The sequence below is a fragment of the Colletotrichum aenigma genome (genome assembly GCF_013390185.1).
Source record: "Colletotrichum aenigma strain Cg56 chromosome Unknown KSG_Cg56_contig09, whole genome shotgun sequence".
Taxonomy (NCBI): Eukaryota; Fungi; Ascomycota; class Sordariomycetes; order Glomerellales; family Glomerellaceae; genus Colletotrichum; species Colletotrichum aenigma.
In genome coordinates, this window is record NW_023500915.1 from 2,639,447 (window position 1) to 2,653,409 (window position 13,963).

At 53.9% G+C, this 13,963-nt stretch overlaps 3 protein-coding genes across 3 annotated transcripts; 2 read left to right on the forward strand and 1 right to left on the reverse strand.

Annotated features, from left to right (window-relative positions):
• Positions 1-5,268: 5,268 nt before the first annotated feature.
• Positions 5,269-5,695, forward strand: CGCA056_v013352 (uncharacterized protein; the record flags this gene model as incomplete). The annotated part of the gene is made up of 2 exons (XM_037328596.1): positions 5,269-5,375; positions 5,419-5,695. 2 exons carry the CDS (start codon positions 5,269-5,271, stop codon positions 5,693-5,695), a joined length of 384 nt encoding a protein of 127 aa, XP_037172719.1.
• A 2,450-nt stretch (positions 5,696-8,145) lies between these two features.
• Positions 8,146-9,986, forward strand: Laccase-9 (Laccase; the record flags this gene model as incomplete). The annotated part of the gene is made up of 4 exons (XM_037328597.1): positions 8,146-8,455; positions 8,512-8,713; positions 8,765-9,770; positions 9,828-9,986. 4 exons carry the CDS (start codon positions 8,146-8,148, stop codon positions 9,984-9,986), a joined length of 1,677 nt encoding a protein of 558 aa, XP_037172718.1.
• A 1,337-nt stretch (positions 9,987-11,323) lies between these two features.
• CGCA056_v013354 (uncharacterized protein) lies at positions 11,324-13,520 on the reverse strand (the record flags this gene model as incomplete). Its single annotated transcript, XM_037328598.1, has 3 exons — positions 11,324-12,932; positions 13,006-13,129; positions 13,184-13,520. 3 exons carry the CDS (start codon positions 13,518-13,520, stop codon positions 11,324-11,326), a joined length of 2,070 nt encoding a protein of 689 aa, XP_037172717.1.
• Between the last annotated feature and the right edge of the window lie 443 nt (positions 13,521-13,963).

The window sequence follows — 13,963 nt, forward strand, 5'->3', positions numbered from 1 at the left end:
CAAGCAGCTCATGATAGAAGAAAGGAAGAGCGAAGACTTGCAAGAGACAAGGAACGTGCTCGCGAGCGCGAGGCGGAGCTCGAGCGGGAGAGGGAGCAAGAGCAAAGAGATAGAGAGAGAGACAGAGAACGAAGAAGGGAGAGGGAACGGCAGCGCGAGCGTGAGCGGGAGAGGGAGCAAGAGGAGAAGGGGAGAGAGCGCCATCGCAGCACCAAGGGAAAGGAGCCAGAGATCCTCGACAGGTCACAGGAACCCATGGAGCGCAGCCACCACCGTTCTTCTCGTCGTCACAGTACCTCGGAGCACAACCGCCCCGAGCGCGTTATCCCGGAGCGCACTTCCAGCAAGCGAGAACGCAAAGATGTGCGAGAACCCTCGTCGGACAGGACAGGGCCAAGACGGTTCTTCAGCGTCAGAAACCGAGAAGGTACGGCTTCATCGGCAGCAGCCCCCCCTCAGGATCCCCCCCTTGCCAAGGACGACATGCCAATGGATGACGACGCAGGACACCAAGACGCAGCGGCTACTCGCGACATTCCTAATCGGACAGATACCACGCGTTCCAGGCACCGTCACCGCCGCCATTCCGAAGACGGCAGCGGCAGGGCTAAGCTCCAGAAAGTGCGTGACCAGGTCGCCGAGGAGGCCAGGCGAGTGGCAGAGGAGAAGCCCCGCTCGAAGCATTCTTCTCATCACTCCCATGCCAGTCCGGACGACTCTCGTCGCAGAGCTCGTGAGGAGGGCAGGAAGAAGACGAGAGATGTGGAGAAGGAGAGGGAGCGGGAGAAGGAGAAGTCTGGTGGCATCAAGGGCATGTTCAAGAAACTGTTCAACTGATGATTTGTGTGTGTAATGATGTTACGACTACGATTTGTACGCGGACTGGATCGATGCTTTTTTCCCACGGAACGACAAGATCGCACGGGTTTGATGGACTGGTTTAGAGGCGTTGGGTTTGATTTGGAGACGTTGATGATTTCATGGTTCTGGATTATGAATCATTTTTAATGATTTAATCGCTTCATGATTAATGTGTTTAGGAATCAATACATGTCTGACGAGTTTCGAACATTGAACTCTCTTGCCCCTTTTCCCACCACACTTGCATTATCGTCACTGTGATATTCAAACCCATGACCGGAGATTACACGTACGACAACGTCGAAGCGGGATCCGGATGTCACGGTCTACACCTCGTATCGCTACGACGTCCTCGGCCATTCTTCAACATGACTCTTTCTCGCAGGCAATAATGCAGCTCCTAGCGCCTGCAGTGGAACACACACAGAGAGAGGTCTGTTATCGTGGTCTTGGTCTAGCCTGCCGCGTCATGCAGCGGACAGCACCGTCCCGAACCGCAGCTGCCGCGGGTGAATCTAGACTCTCCACGCGCGCAAACAGGCGAGGACCTCACTTTCCACAAGTTCACTCATCAACACCACCACCGTGACATAGACCGATGTCCAGGTCAATTTCTGGTCTCAGCCATCCACGTCCATCCACTGATTCATGCTTAATCCGGCGCGTTCCATCCGGATGCTCCCGCAAACTCAAAGATTGTATGCTGTGTCCTCCTGACCCCGAGCGACCCGCAGCAGCAAACCCCGAGCCTGCCTCGTGGCGCCGGCGAAGACTCATCTCCCCGAGGCCGAGACGGGCAATGATCGGTGAGGATTTTCAGGCACGACGCCTGTGAGGGGTCTAGCAGCATCGACCTGAACTAGCGCGATGCACGTATTTTCAGCAGATGTGAACGTTTACATGGGTACTCTGCAGTAAATTGACGAGTCGCTTTTTTGTTTTCTATCTTTAATGGGGGGCGTGCAGTTCAAGAAGATGTTCTAGGCTGGGGATGGGGCTTGTCGTCCAGCGGGACGGACCTTAATGAACTACACTATCGTCGGCTCCAGCCGTGTGTTTACTTGAGGGGGGTGTTCACTCGCGACAATACGATGTAGGATCGTGGAGTCGCGAGCTGAATTCATGTTTTGTAATGCCAATGCTATCGGTGATGCTATCGCGCCTTTCGCCGTCGCGGTGCATCGGCGAAGTCGGAGTTGGTTTTTTTCCGCTTGGGAGAGCGTCGGCGCGGTGGTTTTGCTGCGCCGATGTTGTTTGTGTGTTTTGTTACTCAACACTTTGCCAATGTTATTGAAATGGTGACGACCTCGAAAATCTGGATTTCTCATCGTGAGCGGCCCAGCCCCGGATCACCGCGCCGACCATCCTGACACATGTAGCCGGTCACGCGAAGCGAAGCCTGTATTGAGTTTCCTGGCAGGCCGGGGGTAGGTGTTTAAGCACTAATTTGCTGCATGCACGACAACAGGTTTGACGATGCGATGTGATGCCTGGGATTACTTTCTTCAGCTGCAATCCGAGAGTGGATGTGTGGTCGTTATCTTCGTTTGCTGGCTGCCCGTCGGCTTTCCTTCCACGTTCTCGCACCTCGACCCCGGCGGGCTTACGTGGCGGCAGCTGTACCCCTAGGCGAATGTCCACCGACGCACGCGAGGTCCTTCGTAGAAGATTGGGAAACATGCATGAGGGGAGGGTAAAAATGCGCGTGATACCTTTTCGGTCACGTCTTTAACCAGGGCCTCGGTTCATTGCTGCGCGATAGAGACTTTCACGGCGTCGAGTCTGCGTGGGTTTTGTGGTTCTTGCGCAACCATCACGGATTGGAAAGATGCGAATTGCAGCGGCCGAGTCCCCGGGGCCGGCCCTTGTCCGACGCCGACCACCACCACTACCCCGGCGCCGCCGTTGTGTGTGCCCACGCACCGACATGGGTCCCGGTCGGACAAAGGCTGAGCGTCCCTGGCTTTAGCGCCGCCGGCCCTGATTTCCCGCGCTCTAAGGTTAATTGGCGTGGGCGACTAGTTCGATGTGCCAGGTTTTTGACCACACCCTTTTTCTCTAAATTCTTGCCTGTCCCGAAAAGCCAAGACAATTCTATCTTCGTTGCGCTTAAGCGGCTGCGAGTTAAATTTCTGGTGACGTGGAGGTCCGTCGGTGGGTGGCTGCGCAGGCGGCTGGGACGGCCTGTAGATAGGTGAGGCAAGCTGAGTTGTGATGGTTTGTAAGTGAGCGAGAGCGCACGCGAGAGAGAGAGGAAGAGAGGGGCTTTTCCGAGGCGCCGTACTTCTCGGGTGTTGTTCCCAAAGCAGAGGGTTTACGATATCTTCACGGTGAAGCTGTAATGAGCGCTTCGTAGACGCCGGCTAAGGCGGCCTGTCTGTGATTCTCGCCCACCTGAAAGATGAAGCTAGGGTTCGCTACGGCATGGCGCCGAGTGATGTTGAATCTGGAGGTTGCGATGCTAGAGGCTCCTCGTGTTCACGATGTTTCCCCAATACGCGTGTTCACACCCCTCCTCCACCATCCCCTATACCTGCTTCACAGGGCGCCCGTTGGATTGCTCCGGGTGGCGATGACCGTCTTGACTCGGGGAAGTTGCTCGGATGGACGGCTGCAGGTAGAAAGCTCAAATGGATTCAGACGAGAATATTGGGAGAAAGGGAAATGCAGTGCTCAGGAGAACGGCGGTGAGGAGGTTCACCGAACTACCTGGACCAATGTTATCTCGCCTGAGGTAGGTATAGACCTCCATCACGTGGTATAGGCATAGGGTGGGAGTTTTTCTTCAGTCTTTCTCGCTGGCTGGCAACAGTAGCAGCGGCGGCAGCAGCAGTTCTCCCAAGACGGTGGATCGCAATCAATATCCATGGAAGCTTTGACAGCAGGAGTTCGTCCCGGAGACCTAGCATCTGGGAATTAAGCATACGGCTTCGGTATTTTTGCTTTCTTCTTCCAGTGCGCAGGCTGCCGACGGTGCTCCCGAATGTGCCGACGAACAGGTCATTCGGGAGCAACCGATCAAGGACACAGCCAACGAACGGTGCCCATCCATATTGAGTGTTAAGTTATTGAGGTTCATGCTAAGGGCGGAATGAAAGAAGGTTAATGACACACAGAGTCAATGGGGAGGGGCGGGTGCGGACGCGGATGGGCGGGAAGAGGCGCAGGACGCAGGTGCTTGCCTGTAGCAGCAAGTCTATGACAGCGATAATTTGGGCGTGAGGCATTTGCGGCAATGCCGTGGGAGGACGAGTTTGGCGATGCCAAGACTTTATTACCAGTTTGGGTAATCGTGGATAGGAGCTGGTGGAGATGGCTCGGTGAAAGAAGTCGGCGAGAGGCGGCGAGTTGTTCGGCATAAGACTGTCGGACACTTAGCTGCGCCTTAGTCAGGACTGATTGAAGTAGGTAAGGAAGCCAAAGGCCCCCTTGTTGTGTGTATATTGCAGAGGACGGCTGCGATACCACGGGCAGAAACATCGTCGTCGTCGCCCTTGCTGGTGTTTGGGGGTGGTTTGGTCGCTTCAGTGATACACTGATGGTCGTCCAGGGCGCCCAGAGGTGAGGGTTTCGGGCATGATGTCTGGAGGAGGTTGCACGCTGGTCGGGGTCGTCGACCGTCGAGATGGAGGCTCAGGGCCCTGACCGCTGACGCTAGGGCGGTTGGGGCTTAGCGCATGCAAGGCGGCATCCGGCATTTGTGCGAGCAGACGGCGCACTGGGCAGGAGAGAGCCCGTGTGACGGACCACCTCGATACGTACCCAGTTGGGGCTGCTAAAAGCGGGACCGCGTCCAGAGATGAGGCTTGCGCGGCCGGCCAGGGGTTGAGGCAGGCACGCAGGTCCCAGCAACCTCCTCCTTCCTGCTGCCGCTACCATGGATGCACTGCTGATGGATTCCCATTGACGAGATTTCTGCCCATCCACATCCACCTCACACACAACCTCACATCGTCAACGTCGACGCCAATACCGACGGACCCTGGCCTGCAGCCTGCCAATGCCCAGACCAGCACCAACACTGCCAACACCAACCCTCGACTGAGACACGCCTACACGCAAGCAACGGAAGCTCACATGCATCCCATCCAGATGATCCAGTCCATCGACGCTGCCTGCCCTGTGCCATCCCAACCGCAACCACAACCGCCCAGCGCTAGCCTCGTGCATCTCGTTCTCCTCTCGTGCCCCTTGGGCCCTGGCAATCCCGTTGGCCCCTCGTCCGCGCAGCTCCTATCGATATCCCATTGGCATTGATCCTTCACGGGGACCGCTTTTGAGGCGCTGCATCTTACCTGCAGTATCTCGCTGCTTCAGGTGCATGACGATGTTAGTTTGCCAAGTCTCCCGCCGCCGGCTTCGCTACTGAAGCCAGCCGGAACCTGCAAAGACGGACATCCCACGGACATGGACAACCGACATCCTCCGCCAATCCTCCTGTCCCGTCATGTCAGTCTCAGGCGCCCATGCTTATCCGTACGTACCGTCAAGAACCGCGCCAACAATAGCAACAGGTGCCCTGCGTACTAGGTAAATGGATGGCTGACAGGCAGGCAGACGTGCAGCAAACATGCAGAAACACAGGCACGCAGGCAGGCACATGGTCGACGCACCTTCGGGAACCCCTGCTCCCATCTTCGGCATTACCTTTTCACCCCCACATTCAACTCGCAGGGAGCCGGGGACTACGTACGCAATCCATCCCTCCATCGTCCAATGGCGGCTGCTCAACGACCTCGATCCCCGATTTCCATTCTCCTTCCCGCGAATGACCGCCCGAGCCCGCCATGGGGAATCACGGGAGCTTCTTCCAATCAAGCATACTCGCAAATGATCACGAAATTGAAGTCTATTGAACCGCCCCTTACCCTCTTGGGCAATAGAGCCTTTCTCGCTCTCGCATTATCGCAGTCTTTCTGCACACTAACGCATCACGAAATAGCCATCCTCGGTCGTCGGCTCACGCCAACCGCTCGCAAATGCCCCCCATCTGTCTCCCTGTCCTGTCGCTATCCGCGTCGACTTTTGCTATCGAGATCCTGCGGGAGATCCGGCTTTCGGCGGACCACGTTTTCCTTTCCCACTCTCATCCCATGTCCGTTTCTTCGTTTTTTCTTCCCCTGCCTGCCTCAGTGCCAAGACGACGTGAGACCAGGCGGGATGTCGCTCTTTTACTGAACGAGCACTCTGGATAGAGATGACGACCAAAGTCGAAACAACTCCATGAAAGGGGGCAGGCAAACGTTGGCCGTTTTCAACACGTGGGACTACCTGCAGCGCAACCGTAGCATCGACTATCGTCTATCAGTGGGCTTCTTGGACAGAAAATGTGGTCTGGGACGACCGAGCTACACGCGGGGAACAGACGCGGATGCAAACATCAAACAAATCCCACCACCGTTGGACCGTCGACGTTGCGTTCCTCCGAGTCAGCGGCTCAACAGAGTTAGTGGACAACATCGGACAGATTTTTTTTCTCCTTTGTCAGTGCCCAACGCCACTGCAACCTAGTGGCTTGTGCCCTTCGACCCTTCTCCATATTCTCTCTCCCCTTGACCCCATCTCCCAAGAGCCAAGAGTGAAGAGTCCCCAAATCCATTGCATCCCATGCCCGTTTTGACGCGCCCGCCCCATATCGAACGGTTTTCCCTTTGGCGCCGTTGCATTGGATGACGTTGACCGCGGCCGAAAGGGGCCGGGGGCCAGCGCCGCACCGCCGGCATGGAGGGATACCCTTGGCAAGCCGCGTCTTTTCGGCCGGGCATGTCAGCGGAGGAACGCCACGGATTTGGCCATCTTCACCACCCTTTTGAGCCTTTCCCAATCCTTTTCTGCCTGCCCGCCTTCAATTATTGATTAGCTTCAATTCTTATCACCGTTGATGTTTCCTTAGCACCACCGTACCCGCCAATAGGCGTTCCCCGTCATGCTTGGCATTCGGCTCTTTGCAATTGGGCAGCGAGGGTGCCGAACAGTGGACTCTCTCTCTTCGCCGACTCTCTCTCTCTCTGCGCGATGAGGCTCTGATATTGCTGACTGGTTCTTAACACAATTTCCTTAGTCATTGCCCATTTCCTAGTCTGGATCTAGGCGGGCTCAAAGTCCTCCTGTTACTCCCTCGTTACTCCCGGACTGAACTCCAGTCTTGGCAAGGGAGGCCCGGTCTTAGGAGACGTCAAAATCATCCTATGTTTCGTTTACCCGTCCGTCCTCTACTCGGAGGTATCCATCGCAGAAGAAACGAAGGAGCGCACGGGGTTTGGCCTTGCTACCCGCGGGACTAATGCAGCCACACAGAAGCACGTTTCGATAGTTGCTGCTGGCTGTCAGGAGCACTACAGTTACGCGTCAGCCGTGTTCGACCGTTTGATGGCATGGGGTAGACTGACTAAGATAGTCAGCACGTCGTCTCGTCTGAAATCGACTTAGTATGTGGCTCGGGCTGGAGATCATCAACGTCGTCTTGTTTCCTTCCCCATCTTTCCCTATTCCCTACACCCACCGTCGTCTTGCAGCCCTTAGCCGCCTGAACTTCACACATCCAAGATGGGTCGAGATATGGGGCCGCTCGCTCACAGGCCACGAGCTAGTGTACGGAAAGACCAGCGCCTATGCAATTCGCATGCAGGTCATCCATATCGGTCAGGGATGGTAGGTGGTCGGCGGGTATGGCAAGCAGTCTTGCACTCGTCTACTCCTTCTCGGTAGCGACAGAGCAACATCACGCATGGGCCTTTGATGGCCGGCCCCCTTCTCTGGATCTTTCATCGACATGGGTATCAAGTTCTCGCTCGTATAGCTTCTATGCTTGATTGTACCCCGTCTGTCATCGTGGAGCAGCTTGCAGGCGGACTCGCCAAAGTTGCCGGACGCCGATGTTCTCGTGTCAACCCGGTCGTTCATGATGGCCTCCTATGTGGGACAGTACCCTTCGAGTCAGGGGCGATCGGCCTCTCGCCCCGAACTAGGTCCTCAGAGCGCAGCATCGAGAGCTACGCTGGGTGCTGTGCTTGCGAGTTCGTGTCGGGGGCATCTGGCTCTCTCGGCTCGCTTAGACGAAGTTGATGAGACTGAGTGCATCTTGTCCATGTCGTGATCGAATCTCGAATTGTATAAAGGCAAGTCAGATCTCCCGTCGGTTGATCCAATCCAGAACATCACCATCCGCTTCATCAAGCTTGATCTTCCTTCTCTCTCTTGCCTACATTCGTTTTTGGCATTTGATCTTCGTTCTTTGAACATTCTCTCGTTTTCGACACTCGTTACTCGATTACACCAATAATCATGTACAAACACTCGCTTTTGGGGTGCGCTGCACTCCTCTTCCCTGCCTTGACGGCCGCCGCTCCCTCTCTTATCGAGAAGCGTCAAGACTGTGTCTTCGACTCTGCCACCAACCCTTCCTGCTGGGATGGCACCTACGATCTCAACACCAACTGGTACGAGGAGGCTCCCAACACCGGAGTCATCCGTGAGTACTGGTTCGACATCACCAACACCACCGCCGCTCCCGACGGTGTCGAGCGCATCGTCCTCGCCGTCAACGGATCCGTTCCCGGCCCTACCATCATTGCTGACTGGGGTGACACTGTCGGTAAGTTTAAAGCGGCAAGGACCAGCCTGCGAGATCTGTTTGCTGACCACATTAAGTCGTTCACGTGAGAAACTCCATGCAGAACAACGGCACATCTCTTCACTTCCACGGTATCCGCCAGAACTACACCAACGAGGCCGACGGTGTTGCTTCAATCACTCAGTGCCCGACTGCTCCCGGCGACTCCATCACCTACACTTGGCACGCGTCTCAGTATGGCTCTTCTTGGTATCACAGCCACTTTGCCCTCCAGGCCTGGTAAGTTTTCCGAATCCAATATTCTCAAGACCCCTATCTAACAGATCCCAGGAACGGTCTCTTCGGTGGTATCATTGTCAACGGGCCTGCTTCCGCCCCCTACGACGAAGATCTCGGCACCATCATGCTCAGCGATTGGTTCCACCAGACCAGTGACGAACTCTACCCCACCGCAGCCACCAACGGTCCCCCTACCGCCAACACCGGTCTGATCAACGGCACGGGCATGTATAACGGCGGCGGCTCCCGCTTCACCACCAACTTTGAGGCTGGAAAGTCCTACCGCATGCGCCTGGTCAACGGTGCCATCGACACCATGTGGAAGTTCATGATTGACAACCACACCTTGGAGGTCATCTCTGCCGATTTCGTCCCCATTAACCCTTACAACACCTCCAGCATCTCCATCGGTATCGGCCAGCGCTACGATGTCATCGTTCGTGCCAACCAGGCCACTGACAACTACTGGCTGCGCGCCATCCCTGAGCTCACCTGCTCTGCCAACGAGAACACCCTCGACATCAAGGGCATCGTCCGCTATGACTCTTCCTCTACTGCTGACCCCACTACTGAGGTCGGCACCTACATGGACGACTGCCGGGACGAGTCCATGTCTGACCTGGTCCCTGTTGTTGCTATCGAGGCCGGCCAGCAGACTTACGATGAGACCCTCACTGTCGGTCTCCAAGTAATCAGCAGCCAGTTCAAGTGGACCCTGAACAACAGCACCTTCCTTTCCGATTGGGGCTACCCTACTGTCGAGCAAGTCATCGACGGCAACGACACCTACTCCACCCAGCAGAACATCGTTCACCTTGACCAGGCTAACGTCTGGGTTCACTTCATCATCGAGAACCCCATTGGTCTCGCTCACCCGATCCATCTCCACGGTCACGACTTCTGGGTTCTTGCACAGGGCACCGGCACCTGGGACTCTTCTGTCACACTGCAGACCACCAACGCTCCCCGCCGCGATGTCGCCATGCTTCCCGCCTCCGGCTACCTCGTCATTGGTTTCTACACTGACAACCCGGGCACCTGGCTCATGCACTGCCACGTAAGTAATCCCTTCATAGCACATGCTCTCAGAACACGCAACTAACAACATTCACAGATCGGCTGGCACACTTCCCTCGGCTTCGCTCTCCAGCTCATCGAGCGCCCCGACGAGATCGGCGCCCTCTACAACCAGGACACCCTCAACAGCACTTGCGCCAACTGGAACGCCTACGCCCTCGAGGACTCTGTCCACCAGGAGGACTCTGGTGTCTAAACGCACCGGTCTTGGCCACATCGCACACTCGCACATACTACAACACTCTCTCTCATGACGATATAACGTGAACATTTTCTTATGTGAATATTTCTTATTACAGGGGACGCTGCAAGGGGGATGTGTAATTACGCAAGGAAGCACAGCACATCAGACACATAATTTTTGTTGCTTATTGTACATAGTAATCCATAATGCTAAGCCTGTCATTGTTATTGGAACACACTTTTGGATCTCACATCTCTCTTTCGCTATAAAGTGACTTTTGCTTGCCCGAAAAGAGTATCGCCTTCGTGAATGTCTATTTTCCATGGTTCGGATCTGGGGTGACATTGGGAACTACCCTAAATTGTATCTTGGTTGCATTCTCCCCCGTTCTTAAATTATATTCCGCTAGTTTTTGCTTTTTGGGAGTTGCTTATCGCCGATATTGGGGTGTTGGCGCGAGCGATGCACCACTCTTATCTGCACGTCGCGTCATCATGTGATTGCAGTTTCTGGGGGGGATGTTTGTCGTCGTCATCGATGTTACTTCAGGCATAGTCGCGTGCCGTCGCGTATCATCGCGCATTTCCCCTGATTTGAACTGTTGCTTGGTTCAGCCGCGGTTGTTTTCGTGATTAGCTATGAGAATGCTTGGTGGTTGCGATTGCGTCCGATGTTCATCGGGCTTCGAGCCGCATGTCTTGGTCCGCTTCTTGGGCCGAAGCTTGATTGCGCGCCCTCTCCCGCCCCTTTTGAGAGTGTGCCCCGTGCCCGGGAGAATAACTGCCGAGGGGAATGAGGGTTTGCGGGGTAAAGGTGGAGACTTTGCGGTGCCGGTCCGGGTGTCGCAACGGCGTAGTTGCAACGCTTCGGTAAATGAATAGATTGTGCGCGCCTGCATAAAATAAGGGAGTGATGAGTGCTAAATGTGTCAAAATCTTCTCGAGCTGCGATCCTGTCATTAAGGCTCTCTGGGGCTTTCGGAGATGAGGTGAGATTAGCGGAATATCTATCGATACATTCAGCTTATGTTTTTCTATTAGGGTCTTGCGGGCGGGTAGTAGGGACGATGACGAAAATAGCGACAGGGAAATAGATAGGGATAAGGGAGACAGGGACAACGGGGAGACAGGGACAACGGGGAGACAGGGACAACGGGGAGACAGGGACAACGAGGACGATAGGGATGATAAAAATTATTGAGATGAAACAAACTATTAGACCTACCTTAGTGTGTTATGTAGTTGTCTGCCCGGTTGGCCAAGACTCTTCTGTTAAAACACGGAAGAAGGAAAAATGAAAATTGAGTATTTCGCCAAAGACTAGATAAGATGGATACCAAGAATCAAATGTCAGTCTGCCCTTGCCTTGAAAAATCTGCGAAGCAACCCGACCTGCTGTCCTGTACTCGCACCACCACTCCTAGTTCCATCATTCTCAACAATGAATCCAGGCGCGGCAGCGTCGGCGATGAACCTCGCCACGATTTTGTCTGCCAATGTCTCCAACTCCTTCAGCTGCAGCAGTGGCACGTCCATGCCATTCTCGTCCGGTTGATCTTGATTCTCATCCCGAATCATCTTGAGATTGTAAAATGGAAAAGGAAATATCGTCGACTTCCACACCGGCCATTTCCCCTTATCTCTCATGCTGGAGATAACCGCTGTGACTAGCAGGACGGTCGTGGAAACGAGCAGAACTCCCGGGTAAACCAACCATGGCCAGTCCGCTCGTATGCAGACTGCACTCTTGTAGGTGGTCCCAACAACGTTACAGCGGTCATTACGTTCGTCCTCCCAATTATTCCGCATGAAGTCGGTGTATCCTGTCGCCATGCCATCGAAAGCGGCGGAGATTGATTCAAGCGTTGCGTTGCCCAATTTATCCACCGTGGGCAGCCAAAGCATAGCCCATGGATCTCCAATCCCTTCAAAGAAATAACAATCGGCCTGCATGGTTGCGTTTTGAAACATAGCGACCCCTTCGCTCATTACTGATTGAAAACCCATGATGCAGTCCCGTGGCCCTTCATGCGTGCTGTTGTCGCGGTTCTTCCAAGAAATCCAAGTGCTATCTTTAGGTAATTTGGTTATGTTGGAAGAATCATACCATCTGCCGTCAACCTCACAAGGCTCAAGGAGCTTGATGAACCACGGATGCCACGGACTAAATTCATGACCTTGTAGTGTCTTTTCCATGTCACCGTAATCCATCGGCTCTTGCGATACCAGCTTTTCCTTCAGGCTGCCATGTGATATCTCTCCGCTGTAACGACGCAGACAAGGCGAAAGGCTGCAGTTCACAGCCAGGATTACAGTATTCTCCCGCCAATTGACGTACCATTTGATGCCGTCGGGTTTCATCATGCGACAGGTCGTTTTGTTGTGGATGTGGCCTCCTTCAGTCTGCTGTGCGCAGGAAGCAGCTGAGAACGCCATGATTGACGTTGTAGCTGTCATTCGATCCATTGAGAGACGTACTTCGCCATCGTCACCCTCGCGGTCAATATATGTCCTCATACGGAAGTTGGGTGATACAAATTCTGGAGGTGGCCAGGTCAGGTTTAGGCTCAGGTTCTGGGGGAAGTGATATATCGTGCTGTTATCCTTATCATTGAGGTTTACCTCGATCAGGTCAGACATAACATCGGTACAGGTGTTGCAAATGCCGACAGAGGTGTGTGAGATACCCTTTCTCACGGGAAAGGTGCAGTTTCCTGATGGACATTGAAATAATTGGCTTTGAATATTTTCGGCCACCCCGTAAATCAGACCGCTCATCGCAGCTGCCCACATAGGTGGACGGTCGATATTAGTGTATCCGCTGACTATTCTGACAACAGCTATTGAATCTGTATTCTCATAGGCTATTTTGCAAGGATACGTTTTGGTAAGTTGTTGTGAGAATGGGTCAATCACGTAGGATGTTATCATCAAGAGGGCGCTGACGATAGCCAAGTTTTTACTCGGGATACCACAGCAAACATCAGCAAATCGATATTCATCAATCCATTTGAAGAAATACGGTAACTTACGGCTTTGAGATGAAGAAAAGAAATTTAATGGACCCCCAAGCTCCCCTGCCAGCATTGTCCAAATGCTCAACGTGGCGAAGAGGACGCAGCGTCTCCAACCATTCCCATTTTGACTGCCCGATGACTATAATACTTTAGCATAGGGTATTGACATTATAGACTGTCATCTGAATCCCACCTTCAGTTGCAATGAAAGCCGTAGCAGCCCTTAGGGTGGTTGACAAGATCGCGATGACAGTGTTGATGTTGACATCGCGGGCAAACTCGGGCTGGGGCTGGCCATTATAAGCACCTAGAACTGCTATGATTCCCGCATATGAGAAGATTGAAGCGAGGAGGGCCAAGAATTCGAACAGCCATGATCTTAAGATCTCCAGCTTCTCAGTCGGCTCTTGTGGCTTTCGTTGGCACTCCCCTGTTTTGGAAGAATCAACAGCCGTCCCCTTCCCGGACGTAAGGGAACCAGCATCGCTTGTCGGTACAATATTATAGCCTCCGCCTGTGCAGCTCGTCATCTCGATATCATTTTCGCCTTCTGTCAGGTTCGCACTGACTTCATCGTTGACGGTACTTGTTTCCTGACGGTCGGTATCAGTCGTGTGCCCTGAAGCAGCACTCAGGGGTACCCTGCGGTTGCTGTGCGGGTCCAACATAGGAAGATGGCTTCGTTCAAGAGCTGAGAATAAGGAGAATTAAACAAACCAACTTGGGAGACCATAGGTAGGTAAAAAGGAGGGCATGGGGAAACTATCTTAACCCTTTTACTCTAGACCCAATTTAACCTGTACGCTGCCATGTATGACGGCCGAGTGAAACCATCATAATCATAACCTGCAGTGACAGGCAGAGAACATGGTACTCTGTGCAACACACTAGGTAGCAAAGTTAACACAAACTCCGTCATCCGCGGAACCTGAGACTATTCCGAAAAAGGCAGTAACGAGTCCTATGACAAGTA